Raw genomic sequence first — 14,947 nt, forward strand, 5'->3', positions numbered from 1 at the left:
CCCGCCTAACCCACCCCGTCGTCCTACCTTCGACCTCCACCCTCCACCCTTTACCCTTCCTCAAAATACACCCCCTGTTTCCCTTCAGAGTTTTTGCTACTTCTTCAGTTTTTCCAATCCTTGGAGAGAAGACGAAAAAAAAAACCATTTCAATATTCTACCATATCTGCTCCGAAAATCAGCAATGACGGGGTATTAATTTTTCAACCCCTATTCATGCATCGGGAGACGTTTGTTTTTCTCATTTTTATTATTTATTCATTCAAAGTATGTTCGGTCGAGTTTGATAAGGGGAGGGGCAGCGGTGGGCGGGGAGGGGAGGGGCAGGGAGGGGAGGGGCACAGAGGGGGTGGGGTAAGGAAAATGTATGCGAGAATATTAAAAATAATTGTTGCCCTCAAGAGTATGGCATGGCTTTTGGCTGCTGCCCCTAAGTTCTCTATACAGAAGAGTCAGAAGAAGGAAGAACTCCATGAAAAGCTAAGCGTGTTTGAAAGGAGGCGGGGCGGACGATCCCCTTGCCCCTTGGGGCAAAAGTGACATGGGAGTACGAGGGGCGAGGAAGGTTGAAACGTGTCTCCCTCCACCGAGACTTTGACGTCGTGCGCCGCGGCGTCACGGGTGAGGTTGGTACTACAGTAAAGTGAGAAAGTAGCTGAGAGTTTCTCGACTGTTTGGAGCAATTCGGACGATCAAGAGTGTACCCGAAGAAGAAGAATCCATTGGGGTGAGTCCGACACCTCGCTGAAATCATCCCCTATTTTTTCCAAACCATAAATCTGCCTGGAATGTTGAAAAAAGGGCTTTAGTCTGACCTAACCTTAAAAAACTCGTTCAACACTCCTCGATCCATCGAAGAAAAAAACGAAATCTTGGAAATTTTTGGGGTAAAAAAAATAATCGATAAAAATCTGGATCTCGTTTTGGACCTTGAGTCGAAAGATTCTCTGGTTCTGAACTCTCTCTCTCTTCGATTATTGTCGTTTGTTGTCACGTTATATTTCCGCAAGCTCCGTAACGTGGCGCTAGAAAGCAACCCGGGGCAAGTTGCTCCGCCCCCCAAAGGGTTGGTAGGCGGTGTCTCTTTGATCTATAGCGTCATAGAGTACCCCCACCACGTAGTAACGTGAAAGAACCCGGTCACGTGGCACAAAAGCCACGCCTCCTCCACGTTGAACGAACGCGCGCACGCGGGGCGATTCACGAAAGAGCGAAAAAGCACAGACTCGGATCGGGAGACCCCCTTCGATGTTTATGTGCTTTCGTCGTGTCTCTATCCGCTCCTGATTCTTGCGGGCATCTCATCCGCAGTGCTGCGCGCAGGGGTGGATTTCCAAAAAATATAAAATTTCCTCCATCTATTCCACACCAATCGCTGCCCTTCAGGAATTTTCGCAACCCCTAGGCGGATGAAGAACCAAAAATCGTCGCCGATTCAAACCACGTCGAAAGTGCAATTCAATTCGAGCCGTCATTTTTTCATCTCATAGTTACATATCTCTACCGGAGCGTATATTTGCGATTTCATCACCGCAGTGATCGTGCAGACGTTTCGACGACCGAGTCCACTACTGAGCAAAAAATTACTCGCGTCATATTCCGTTTTTTGGCTGGACCCAAATTCGCGACGATAAATATCTTTCTTCAATCATTTTATTACCGTACATCGAATACATAAATTAATTCAACCGAGACGCGCGTCCGGTTTTATTGCGCTACCGAAGACACAATGTGTATATCTATAAAATGAAATATATTAATATAAAGTTCACTCTTATATGATGTAAAAATATCTCAACGTCGTCTGAAGAAGATTTGTTGTGATGGTATACGTATATTATTTTGTTCATAAAAACTTGCGTCGTGTACTCAATATAATTACATAGTCGTGCAGACGGATTCAGCAAAATATCAGGCATATATATTTTGCAAAAGATACAACGAGTATAGATATCCTTGAAATCAGTCACTCTGCAGTCCCATCTCGAACGTATTCTACAATCCCACCGATATGTAATGTGGTGTACGCTATTTTACACGAGCAAATATCAATTTATACACGTATAGTATAACGTGCAACAAAAACATCGATACGATAATTATAATAACACATACCTACGACTGTCTCATTAACATTCCGATGAATAATGCTCAGGCTATCTCGATAATATTCGGAACAAGATTTGACGTTGGTAAAATACGCCGCGTCGCGGCTATGAATTAAATTTTTCGATCGTTAGTTAACAGGCAATATGCTAAAATATTATCAATCAATATATTATACACATGACACATGTGCCAGAGAGAGGTATGAGGAGGGGGTGGGATCGACGTCACGATTTGGGAGGTTCAGATGATGACGTCGTGTCTCTTTGACGTTTATACGTATGTGCATAATGATCGAGAACACCTGGAATTCTTTCCTCAATGTTCAGCCCGATCTCGTAGATTCAATGATATACACGTATATGTGAAGGTAAAAATTATGTACACATCTATATAATACAGATGGACAACGGTCAAGGTTTATCGCGGCTTCGAGAATCGTATCTGGTCGTAGTATGAGGAATATTGTATATCAGGATTTGTAGGAAAAAAATTTGCAAAATTTTATGCATGTATAGTTATACCTAGTCGAACATAATTATGCCGAAGTGAAAGTGTAACAGGTATACTATAATGCGCCGGCTGTATATGTATATAGAGTCCATAATTCACGGTGTTTTACAACCTCCGAAAAATGGTGAGAGTTATTTTTCAAGGTCGAACGTGAGCGAACTTGACCATGCGAAAAAATGCAGCTACAGGTATATTAGTACCGGTACGATATTAGGAATCTTTTCCCATCTATACACCGCTTCAGGTCAACAAAAAAGTAGATTTGCGAGTTGCAATTGTATGTATTTTCTGCATAGGCAAAGTGCATTGTTACATTTTCTGGAGTGCATGTACAGCCATATCGTTTCTAGCATCTGTTCAGCACTTCATAGATTTTGTAATTTTCTAAATTTACAAGGTCCTAAATCACATCCCGGAATGCACATTTCGTGAACATTAATTTACCGTTACGCAAAAATTGTTCACAATTCATAAGCGGAAGATGACTTTTGTTAAATAATAATTTATTGTACAGTGCGATTCCGGTGAAACGGGCCTTCGATCCACGCTTCAAAATATTCGAATTTCTCGGTCTCCGAATAAGCCCGAGCTGGGCCGGAGTCAGCGTAGCCAGCAGCGTAGACGTCTTGTTGTGATACACAGCCGTCAAGGTGACACCTCGCAGCAAAGCCCCTACGCTGCTGGCCACGCTGTGTCTAGCGCAGCTCGGGTTTACTCGCAGAGACCGAGAAATTCGAATATTTTGAAGCATGCGTTGATCGCGACTCGTTTCGCCAGAATTGTACGGTATGGTTAGTCAGCTCTTAGAAGCCATAATATCCTCACGTTACCTGGACGGAAAATATACATCAGACGTACTCAGATATATAGGTAATTATATCTCAGACATATACCGAATGCATAATTTGACTCTTTATGATAAAAAGATTCACATTTATATCAATGTAATAAACTGAAATATATCACATATTTTATGTACCGAGGAATACGATTTCGTAATGATCCAAAATCGCAGAGAATTATTTCCGAAAAATAGGAAAAAAGTCTCTACATCCTCAGATTATATCATACACTGTTACCTTTGTTCTAATACATGTCATGTAGCTCACACGTTGCATGGTTTACGTGCATTATGCGTAAATTTACAGCTGCAGGTACATGAAATATTATCACGTACGTACGTACAAATCTTTTGATGTGTTCATTCATCGTGTATTTTAATTTATCGAGGTACAGTGCTTCTTCGTTCTATCTCCTTGTATATATGTACATATATGTATTTAGTTTGTCGTATTTATAGAAATATACCCACGTCTGTTTACTGTCAGTTTAAGAATTTCAGTTCTCAATCAATTGGAAAAATGACGTCATAGAATGACGCTACGTAAATGTTGTCAACCGTTGGCAATTAATTAAATCTCACATATATCCGTATATTCGTCTCATCCAGCACTAATATATATAATCCGCCTCTTTTTTTCTACGTACGCCCGATGTATAATGATTGAACGTACGCTGTACGCGCATGTGTGTAACGCGTATTATGTACGGTACACATGTGCGATTCACACGTTACGTTCATTATATTATACTGTTACTGCCGGATAACTCGTTTGAGTTATTTAGCGGCCTGTTTACCTATAACGGACGATTAAAATTAGTTAAGATCGTGATTAACTGTCGCTCAGTAGTCGCCTACCACATACCGTCTCGCACGTTATACCATATACCATACGTCGATTTACAATCCCAGTGAAAATCGAACACAAGCGTATAAACCAAATATGCCACGCGTATACGTACACACGGGTATTCGTATGTAATAATATACGACCATATTTGTCTCCTCCGTACAGCGATGCACTATTTTATGGATGTTTTAGCCCTAATGGCATCTCCGTACATAATTATCGTGCATATATATGTACATGGATTCCTTCTTCTGACACGGCTAATTGTTTAGAAAGTCTCTCGCTGCTGGATAATTATTATAATACCGACGTGCGTGTTAAAACGTTTTTCTACACGCCGTCAACGACTCCGATGTACCCTGCGGTAACTGGCTCCTATACGTATGTGTACAGCTGCTCGTGTATGACGAGGGAAATATGAAAAAGCAAAAAATGAAGAAGTAAATAAAGATAGAAGAATTTATTTGCTGATTTCATTCGATATCGTACACACGAAATCTATGTAATTATATCTGCAATTTCGACAACAGATGTAGGGCGCGATAGAATTGATCGAATGAATTCTGCACGGATTTGATTTATCGAGTATCCGAACGATCGAGTGTATATAATTGATACACGTGTGTATTTTTTTTTCAAACACATACAGATGACGCATAATTCGACGTTTGAAACTAGACGATGAACCCGAAGCATGAATATCATGCACGGCAACAAAAATAACCTGCAGCGTTCGATAGAAATCGTCGGAGATCGAATACGCGGTTTGAAAGTGGCGTTAAACCGATAGGTGAATGGAAGACGTATGCTCCTAGTTGTATGTATATATCCACATCGTCCGCAGATGTCGATCTTCGCTTCCATTTTAGTCGATTTTAGTTCGGTTCGCAGTTATCCCCGTGTAACGACGGGGGTCTGCCGGGTCTTCTTCAGCCATCGCAGAGCGTATACCCTCCCCGTATTGTAGAATCCAACGCCAGAAGTTTCTCCCTCTCTTTCTCTTTTTCTTTATCTTTATCTTTCTCTCCTTTTTTTTTTTTTTTTTTTTCTCATTCTCCCTCCGTTCCTCGACCCTCTCGTGAAAGCGAAAGATGGCGGAGTCGGACGGAAGAGTTCCACTTCGACAGATACGCGCCCTGCAGTGGTGCCGTCATATATTATATATTCGACCCAATTCCAACGCCCCCGAAATACACCCCACAGATTTTTTAAAATTTTTTCATAATTCCAGTCGTCTGTATTACGAAAGTTTTGGGTATGAAAAAGATTAATTTAAATATCTTTCGATTAATTCATTTATTGCAGGTATTTTCTTACCGATTCCAAATCGATTACCTTGAAACGACGAAGATCAGATGTTTAGAACAGCATCTGCAGCGTTTGATTCGCTTCTGTGTATAAATTATGTGTCCAAAAATAATTTTCGTCCAGTGGCTGTAGTAGCCTAGGTGTCGATGATCATTAAAATATATTGTAGATATAGGCGTCACGAAGGTTGTTCGAATCGAAGTGGTGGCGCCAGATTTTTTCCTACGTGAAAAACAGACAGACGGACCCCCGCAGACCCTGACGTCTCATATACCCCGCTAGATATATTTAACACCTGTATATGTTTTTTTCAATTAATATTACTGTACCTATTAATTGAGTAGGACGTACGATAAAATCCAAAATTCCATTGCAATTTTCATTGAATCGTATCGCAGATAGAGACATCGATTCCCTCGGAATTTCGATGTGTTATGTGCACATAAACCGACGGACCTGTAAATATGTAATATACGGAAGTGGTGAGGCGGAAGGGTTCGGATGATTCGTAGCGGCAGTATAAGAGTTACGGGTATAGGAGAGTAGAGAGTATAACGCGGGCACTTAAGAAGGTCATAAGTACCGAGAAACTTGTTAATATTTTCCACCCGCAGTCATCTAATTCTTCGTTCGAAACTGCCGATCGCGGGCAGTTGGATATCCTTCGGCTAAACGTACACCGCGTACGCAGGGTAGGTATACGTAGCGTATACCTGTGTACAGATGTTAGAAATTTACGAATATCGCACGGTATTTCATCGCTGATGCGGGTACAGCCGGTACGCGGGATAGGTACGTATAAGTTCGACGCTGCGGATAGCTGCGCGGCTCTGATACGTTCCGATGGGTTTATATATATCCGTACCTCATTGCCAGGGGTTATTGGGCACTTCCTCACCGATTTGTGAATTATAAACAGCGTATCGTTTTCGCTCACGAAGATTTTGCCAATCTCCAGAGTTGTACATTTTCCGCTCTCCGCGTCGTCCTGGCTCCTTCGCCGTTTTTCCTTCAACTACCGTAATTTCATTTTTCAAATATGCCCACCACGCGTACGCCGGAAAATTATTGTCGCGGTATTTTCTTTTTGAACTCTGGAAAATTATACGTGTAAATACCTAATTTAATTTTTATCGCAAGTCCCGAAGACTTATTACACCGAACGTTAAAACCGTAACCGCCGTTTCAAAATTTCATTCGATCTGGTTATTAACTTACGAAGTAGTCTGAAGTTGAAACGAAATGATAATACCGTATAGGTACGTTTGTATATCGGTACTATGTAGAAAGTGATTTATCCGTTAGATATGCACGAGAATATCCAGCTTAATTGGTCAAAAGTCTAGTCACGCTTTAATCCGTCACAAACATGCACTACCTGTCCGTCCGTCTACGCGGCATATATAACGTAAATTTTTTTTTTTTCTCTTTTTCTTCACCTCCGCATCACAAGCTCTAATAGTAAAGGTATTAAAACTTACCGCGGCTTTTTTTATACCTCAGATACCCGCTCTTTTATTCTCCACACATCAGTAGCGTGTAATTTATCGCCGAAATACGTATGTGTGCATACAAGTACGTTAACCCTTCGAATTCTGAATAATTTGATATGGATATAGAACCACGTGGGAGTTCCAATTAGCAGTGGCCACGTAGCCGGGGTAATGTTCGTGTTGTGAGGGATTATCGGTAATCAAAGTTCGTTTTTTTTTTTTTTTTTTATTTCTTACATTCCTTTTTTTTCTCTTCGACAGTCAACGGGTTCTCCTCTAGTCCCCTTTCCTTCTCCACCGCCTCACCTTATTTCGATTCTCCATCTCTTTTCTCTTCACGTGCGGGTGCTGCGGTTCACATTCGACGGGATGACCCGCGCATATACCTTTTATTACATTATAAGTTTTTCAGTTCCTGGGTATGCACACGTGAATAATTCAATCGTACTTCGATCGGGTAATCGTTCTGGTTTGGAAATATTCGCGTCAATCCCTCGCGCATGACTGTATAATGGGGTCGCAATGACAAGTTGAGTCGAAGTGAAATAAAATAAAATAAAAAAACAAGTAAGATTTTCCAATGGCATCCGAGTTTGAAAATAGTTGGATATCCGGTTGTTTCCACTTTCTTGGCACGTAGACCCTTTTTTACGCTTGGCAGTCCTTTGCCCTCGAGTCACACGGCGTGATAGGAGCGGCTCCTTGGATAGCCATATATATACACGCACGGAAAGGTACACGTTGCAAGTAGAGGGTATATATGGGTGGAGAGGTACGGGGAGGGAGAAATACCCGAAGACAGCTATGGGCAATGCTATCCGCAAACGGGGTCTCTCTCCACCTCTGTAAACTGCCAATCCCTAATGGCTTATGGACAGCGTATAAAGCTAAAAAGAAACGATTTCAAAGACGCCGTTGATATAGAAACGCGCGTCGCGCAGGCGAATAGGACCCGACTCCTACGGTGCGAGATAGAAAAACGAAATTAATTCAATGAAAAAATATCAATCCAAAGGCAAGGACATAGACGCATACCCACCACTTACAGGAGACATGCGGTTGGAACTGTAGTCGAAAAACTAACGGGTGTCACAAAAGTGAATCTCTGAACGGTGGAAATTTGGGGAATACGTTTTTGTGAAGTAGTTGTAGATATCCTAATTACGGTGTTAAGGGAGTAGAAATAAAAAATTGCATAGATTTTTGGACCGTGTAATACTTCGCTACGATACGGTAATGTGTGGATTTAACGTAGGGGTTGTACGGAGAACCCTTAAGTCGACAACGTCCACCAGTTGGCGCTACCGATCGCTAGCCAGCGACGACGCGAATATAAAGAGCAAATTATCGCCCGCTCTAAGGGTGGAAAAAACGCCCCGATGCTCCGTATACCTTTTCTTTAGCCTGACAAACTTCTACCCTTATGGCTTATACAGTCCGTATGAACGAAATCCAGTGCTCGACATCAGTTCTACATAATCAGGTTTCGTTGGTACGTCTTTTCTAAAAAAAAAAAAAAAAAAAAATCATTGCAAAGTTCGAGAAAAGTCACAAAATTTTTCAGTCCTCGAATTTCACTTTATTCTTCACATTGATGTCGAACGAATTTAATTCATCGAATCAAAGGTCGGAGCTTTTTCACGCGGATAATTCGAACCGCAGGCAACTCTGGAGCGCGAGAGTTGGTCATTTTCGTCACGATTTTCCAACACCGAAGTATACTTTTCCTACGACTGAACAACCGCGAGCGACCGCATGGTCGAATATTCAGGGTGTCCGATCCCCATGTAAATCCAAATCCTGACGTATTTTATTCCAGACTGGTGAAAAAAAAAAAAAAACAGAACAGAACAGAACAGAACGAAAAAGAAGGAGGACGAAGCTTAAGCTAATCATACAAAGAGCGTACAACGCAGCCACTCTTACAAGGTTTGTCGTGTGCATCGATGAATAGTTAAATGTATTTCGGAATGTACGTGGAAACGGTGGAGAGTACAATACGAGTCCCCCTAACTGTGTGCGTTCGAATGCTGCGAGGGGGTGGGTGGTTCGGGGGAGGAGGGGTGTAGTTGGTTCGTTGGTTTCGGTGCGAGTATAGTAGGTGCCTTTGGTCCGTCGTGCACGGTATCGATCCCGCGTCTGCGGCAGATTGACACGTGTCATGGCCGCCCGTTTCAGAGGGAGTCGGTTGGGAGGACATTAAGGTGCGTAATAGCCGGCAGGCACAGCGCGCACAGCGGAGCGCGGCATCGATTAGACAGAGGCAGCTCTCACCCCATCGTCCTATTCGGGGGCAGCTCGCGTATAGCGCCCGCTATGTATGCTCTATATACGTAGATGCAACTCTCCGGGTTTTCTCGGGAAAAACGGGGGGCGCGGGGGGCCGCGAAGGGGGTCAAAGGGGTGAGGAGTTGGGGGGGGGGGGGGGGGGGTCGGGATACGTCGGATGGACGGAAGGAGTACGTGCGCTACATACACACCTTTCCGTTTATATCCCCGTCCTACAGGAGGTAGCGAGGTATAACATCGGCCGAGGGGATGGGGGTTACGGGGACGAGGATCGGGAGGCGAGGGGAACGGAGGGATTGGAAGTGCCTGTCCTCCTCCTGGCACACGCCGTTGGTCTAACGTCGTTAGAAACATTAAGCGGAGCGGCTCAATATTCCGAGGATCTTCTTCTCAGCTATCCACCTCGCTCTCGTCCGCTCCGTGGTGCAGCTTCCTATGATACACACTGCAGCCGGACCCGGGGATGAGGTATCCCACCTACATCCCACCTATATACCTACTTGCCGGAACCCGCCGATGGAACGACTATTTCGTATCTTTTATACCCCGATGCAAAGGAATGATTATACCGCTTCGTTCCGACCCATGTGTGCATGGCAGAGGCAGCCCTTATTCGAACAATGTTATTTACAACCGGCGCTCCGCGTTGAGTATTTTTATTTATTTATTTATTTTATTTTTTCATACGGAATACTTTCGACTTTTCGAAATTAGCCGGGTACTCGAGGAAATTCATTTTTTCTCGAAGGGATAATAGGGAGGATTTTTTTACCACGGTCTTCGTTACGCGACTCGGGAAGTTCGGGATCGATCGAATCTTACCGAGGAATTCCGTGTTTCCATTGTGACTCGGTCATTTGTTCCTTAACGAGTTGAAAATCGGATTCTTTTTAATCCAAGCACTTCTTATCGAAGCGGTAAATTCTTCAGCTGTACGGTTCCTCGCGCTCGAGATTACGGCGGCAGATAGCGTGACGAAGACGTTTACGGGAATGGGTCTTCACCCCCGAATCATCGTATGATCGATTCGTATTACCCGTAGGCGCGATCTACGGAAATTGAATATCGAAACTTCAACTCTTCCAAACGGTAGCGCAACTTGGAAACTGCAGATTATAGATATACACGTATGAGATTAACTTTCCGCGCCGCGTGACCCGCTCTCTCTCTCTATCTCTCCCTTCGCTGCTCGTCGTGGTACAGAAGTGCCGACGCGGATCCCGTGGGCGTTCGTCGCGTATTAACCGTCTTGTGACGATCCAGCTTCGTGGGGCTACCCGGATTAACGTGACGGTAATTATTATTAAAGAGGGACGCTCCTCGATCATTCGATTTGTCCTAGGAGACGAGATGCCCGCCGGCCACGTCGCTCTCCTATCACTAGACACGGCCGTCCACATCCCGTATAAACCCACCTTCGCACATCCCACCTTACAAGATGTGGATTGAAACTCGACGTCGTCCTCCTCCGCCGCTCCGCCGCTCCACCCTCGAACCGCGACTACACCAACGCGAACTTTAGCAAATAGTAATTAGTTCGCGGAGAGGTTTGACAGAAGCAAAGTGATGGATATCCTGCTTCACGTCTCTCAACCTCCTGGGGGACTAAAACCATCCCTTAACGGTCAGCAACAACGCTATCGGACAAAACTATATACGCGCCGCGGTACCGCACCGTGTGTATTCTAGTTTTCTCTACCTTATTTTTGTCTGTCGCAAAGAAGGAACGGGATGTTTTTACAAGACGTCCGATAATGAAGGATTAGTCGTCGGTTGTCGTCGGAGAGAAGAAGAGAAAACTACCCCTGTCGCTCTGCTTTTCATTTTACCGCTTCGGCAACGCGTATCGCGTTTCTCGTACCTTGTTAGTATAGATGACCATTGGTCAGTTTACTCGTTCTACGTTGTCCGCAGCATCACGCGCCATCGATATCGCGATAGATAGACGGGGATACACAAGTACACGTACGTACGTACGTACGTATCCTATCGACGTATCGTTCAATCGCGCATCCCGTCATACGACGCGTGTTATCCCCCACCTATTGCAACACCGGCGGAGGGCAATTAACGGTGTTATTTATTTTTTTTCGCTAAACACTCGTAAATCGTACAATGACCGGATCTGCGGGTGTCGCGATCCACGAACGGGTATATCCAGACTCTAACTTCCTTCCCTCTCCGTCAGCTGTCTCCCCTTTAATTCGTCTGTTATTTGTCCGAATCTATTCGTTGGTCGGGAAAAAGAAGCAGAAATTTTTCAAAGATCACGCGTGTACTTATTTTCTTTATTTGCGACTGACTACGCAGACCGCGTATGTATTTCCGGTTGCGCGGTGCTCTTGAGAAAACCGGAAGAGGGTAGAGGGGTGAGGAGTTCTCAATACGAAAAGTCGAAATCAATCGGTCCTTTCGGGTTCCACACTCCGCCCGAGGCAGCGCTCGACTTCCGTCTCGATTCTCGACTCTCGACTCGCGTGCCAAGAAACCCGTTAAACTCGGGGGAGAGAATAGAGTCATTTTCCCATACCCCTGACCCTGCTAGGGCTGCCTCTTTCCGCCTTCCAACTTTCTTCTCGCCGCATGCATGGTCCGCGGGATATTTACCTGCGTATTTGTTATACGCAGACCTTGCGACCTTTTGCCCTTTCGCGGTGCGGGGAGGGGGAGAGAAGTGGAAGTGGAAGTGGAAGTGGAAGTGGAAATGGAAGTGGTAGTGGAAGTCTAAGTCGATCTAGACGGCGAAAGAGAAGAGAAGAGAAGAGACAGACGTACGTATCGTACACGGACGGAGGGATGGACGGGGCGCAGAGTGTCGTTGTCCGAATAACGGCCGCGGCATCGACCGTTCTTGCTACCCTCATCCCCCCGTTCTCTCATATTCCCCTCGAGCTCGCCCTCGCTTCACCCTCAACATCACCATCACCCTACGTGTGTTCCCTTCGTTCTGCAGAGCTACGCGAGTATTCGAGCATCAAGTTGTTCCTTATTCTTTTTATTCTTGGAACACCGATTTTTCCTTACGGGTACATCGGTCAGCATCTGCTCGCCGTTCGTTCCCCGTATATGTGTTAAAAGATGTCTCACTTTACCGGTCTAAAATGAAATTCTTCAGGGCCGTACCTGCGAATTTAATAATATTTTTAGGCTTCTCCCGTTAAAGAGCGAAAAATTCATGCGCTGGATTCCGGATTCGAACAAACGAAGAATAGATTGATCCGCTCATCGACGAAATTGTGGGGGAAATTGGCCCGGACCCAAATCACGTTTCGTGCGAGGGGTCCCACCGTTCCCTCGTCGTAATTAAATTCTTGACCACCGTGTCTCCTGTCCCATCGACCTGGCTGGGTAAACAACGAAGTATATAGCGCGTTATATTTATTTCTGGGACTTAAGGTTGCCGGTTATATGGCAGCTGCATAGAAGGTGTAGCCGCTGAGGGGGTTTCTTCACATCGCGTTGCCTCGTCTCGCGGACTCGAGAAACCAGAACCATCGTTCTTCGGTAGACAGAACACGATCACGATTTTATTGCTCCACGCTGAACGTGTATACGGATATTATATATCTGGCGAGGTGCGCTATATGACAGATCTTGTTTACTCATTCCCTCGCCATTTATTGCCCTCGTGAAACTATGAATACTTTCTAAGGTATACGGACACGCTGCAGCCTTCGCTTCGAGTGTATTATAAATATTAGCGAATACAGATATGGACTTCGATTACTTGAAAACGGCAAAAATCTGTCGTTGAAAACTTTCACGAGTACTCGGTTATACCGTCGATACCGCCGTCGAGGCCTCGTAAAGAGTTTCTTCTTCGTATCCAATTACTGCTTTCATAATCCTGTCGTTAAAATCTTCTTACTTCGGTAATTAATGTATTTGATCTCTACATTCTCTCTGTAATACATATATCGATGGGTGAAATTTTTTGCTTTCAGGTTAATTTTATTTTTCGATTTTTTTTTTTCTCTCTCACCACAAATGCCACTCCATCGTCGTCGGATTGTAATTTCGATCGCGTCGAAATGGACGGCTACGAAGACGAAGACGACACTCATTTCTGCATAAAATGTCACGCGACGATATCCGGTTTAGAAAATTACGTGCGCCACCGACAGGCAGGGTGCTGTCGTCCCGTGGCGAAGAACCTCAATACCGCCGAAGACACGGCGAACGTTTCGCAGCAGGTTTCGTATCCCGAAATACCGAATGCGGACGCGTTCTTTAATTCTCTCGAGCTGCAAAGCAGCGCGAAAAAATCACCGCGTCGAACCGCGAGGACTCGTTTCAACCGGGGACGAAAAAACGAGCAGAGTAACAGACAAGTAGATGCCAAAAAACGACTGAAACGATCTCATCAAACCGACCCGGAAGACGTTGCTCAAAAAAGCATCGTTCAAGGAAAATTGAACGTCATGACGGTGGACGCGGAGCTGGACAATCCTACCGATCATTTGAGTATTCCGTCATTGGTCGGGTTTCCAGATATCGTCGCGTCTTCCTCCACCGCCACGAAACCGGTGGCGGTTATTTCCGAATCTGGTAAAAACTGTGTCAACGTGGCGCCGTTGATGATGAAAATTGAGACACCGAACTACGTAGTGCAGAAAGCGGACCAGTCAGCGCCGCTTGAAAATCCATTGGAAACTTTTATGGAAAGTGAAGAAAGTTCGGTACAGAAATCGGTATCATCTAAACGACGAGAAGTCTGGTTGGGAGACACGATACTTTCTGACTTGGGAACGACTACCGAAGCCAGTAAGGGAATGATCGCCCACACTTCCGGTCTTTTACGATACGCGGATTACGATTATGCCAATGACGTTGACTCGGACGACGTCGAATCGCCGGATGACGACATCCCCGACGAAGATTCTTGCTCCGGAACCGACGATGCCAACGACCCTGAATACCCACCTCAAGGACACACCGGTGGTAAATGGAAACCGGGACTCCAAGACGTGGTTTCTCAGGTCGAAAATGAACTCGTCGAATACGAAGGCGAACCTGACGAGGATTGTAACCCCGAAAGACCGCCGTCTTCGCATACCGGTGGAAAATGGAAACCTGCGGATGCTGCGCACGGGCAGGTTTGTATCAAAATTTGCTCGAACGGAATGTTATGCGAAACTGAAATCTTGCGTCTCGCGAAAACAGCGAGGGGATGATCTGCAGGAGAAGGAGGTCAGGGGACCACCGCCACCTGGCCATACGAGAGGGAAATGGGTTCCTGGTGCCAGAAGTGACCAAAATAACGGTTTTTACTGTAGCCCGTGTGGTCGCAGATTAGCTTCTAGATTAGTCTACAATAGGCATCTTCTCTCTGACCTCCACGCTAAAAGAAGCATCAAGGAACTTGACGGAGTCCTACGACTTCCTCGAGGAGGGGAGACGCAGCTCCAACAACCGGTCAAAAAAGGAGTAAGAGGCACACGGCGTCGTAAGGTCTCGACCTGGGTGAGTTTATCCTTGATATTCCCTTTCTAAAAAGTTAATGACCGACGAGATGTAACGAGATGAGCGTCGTGTTTCTGAATTCGT

General features: G+C 44.9%; 1 protein-coding gene across 2 annotated transcripts in view; it reads left to right on the plus strand.

The window, feature by feature from the left end:
* Nucleotides 1–14,947, plus strand: part of LOC105693593 (zinc finger protein 624) — a 34,828-nt gene that overhangs the window by 901 nt on the left and 18,980 nt on the right. Inside the window, exons 2-4 of one of the 2 annotated variants that reach the window (XM_048654447.1) lie at nucleotides 403–727; nucleotides 13,345–14,496; nucleotides 14,564–14,863. In XM_048654447.1, coding sequence (XP_048510404.1) covers nucleotides 13,432–14,496; nucleotides 14,564–14,863 — 1,365 coding nt within the window. In that variant the 5' untranslated portion in view covers nucleotides 403–727; nucleotides 13,345–13,431. The remainder of the gene's footprint in view (nucleotides 1–402; nucleotides 728–13,344; nucleotides 14,497–14,563; nucleotides 14,864–14,947) is intronic. The other variant, XM_020856725.3, reaches the window with a different exon arrangement.

This window comes from Athalia rosae, chromosome 4, assembly GCF_917208135.1.
Source record: "Athalia rosae chromosome 4, iyAthRosa1.1, whole genome shotgun sequence".
NCBI classification, from domain to species: Eukaryota; Metazoa; Arthropoda; class Insecta; order Hymenoptera; family Athaliidae; genus Athalia; species Athalia rosae.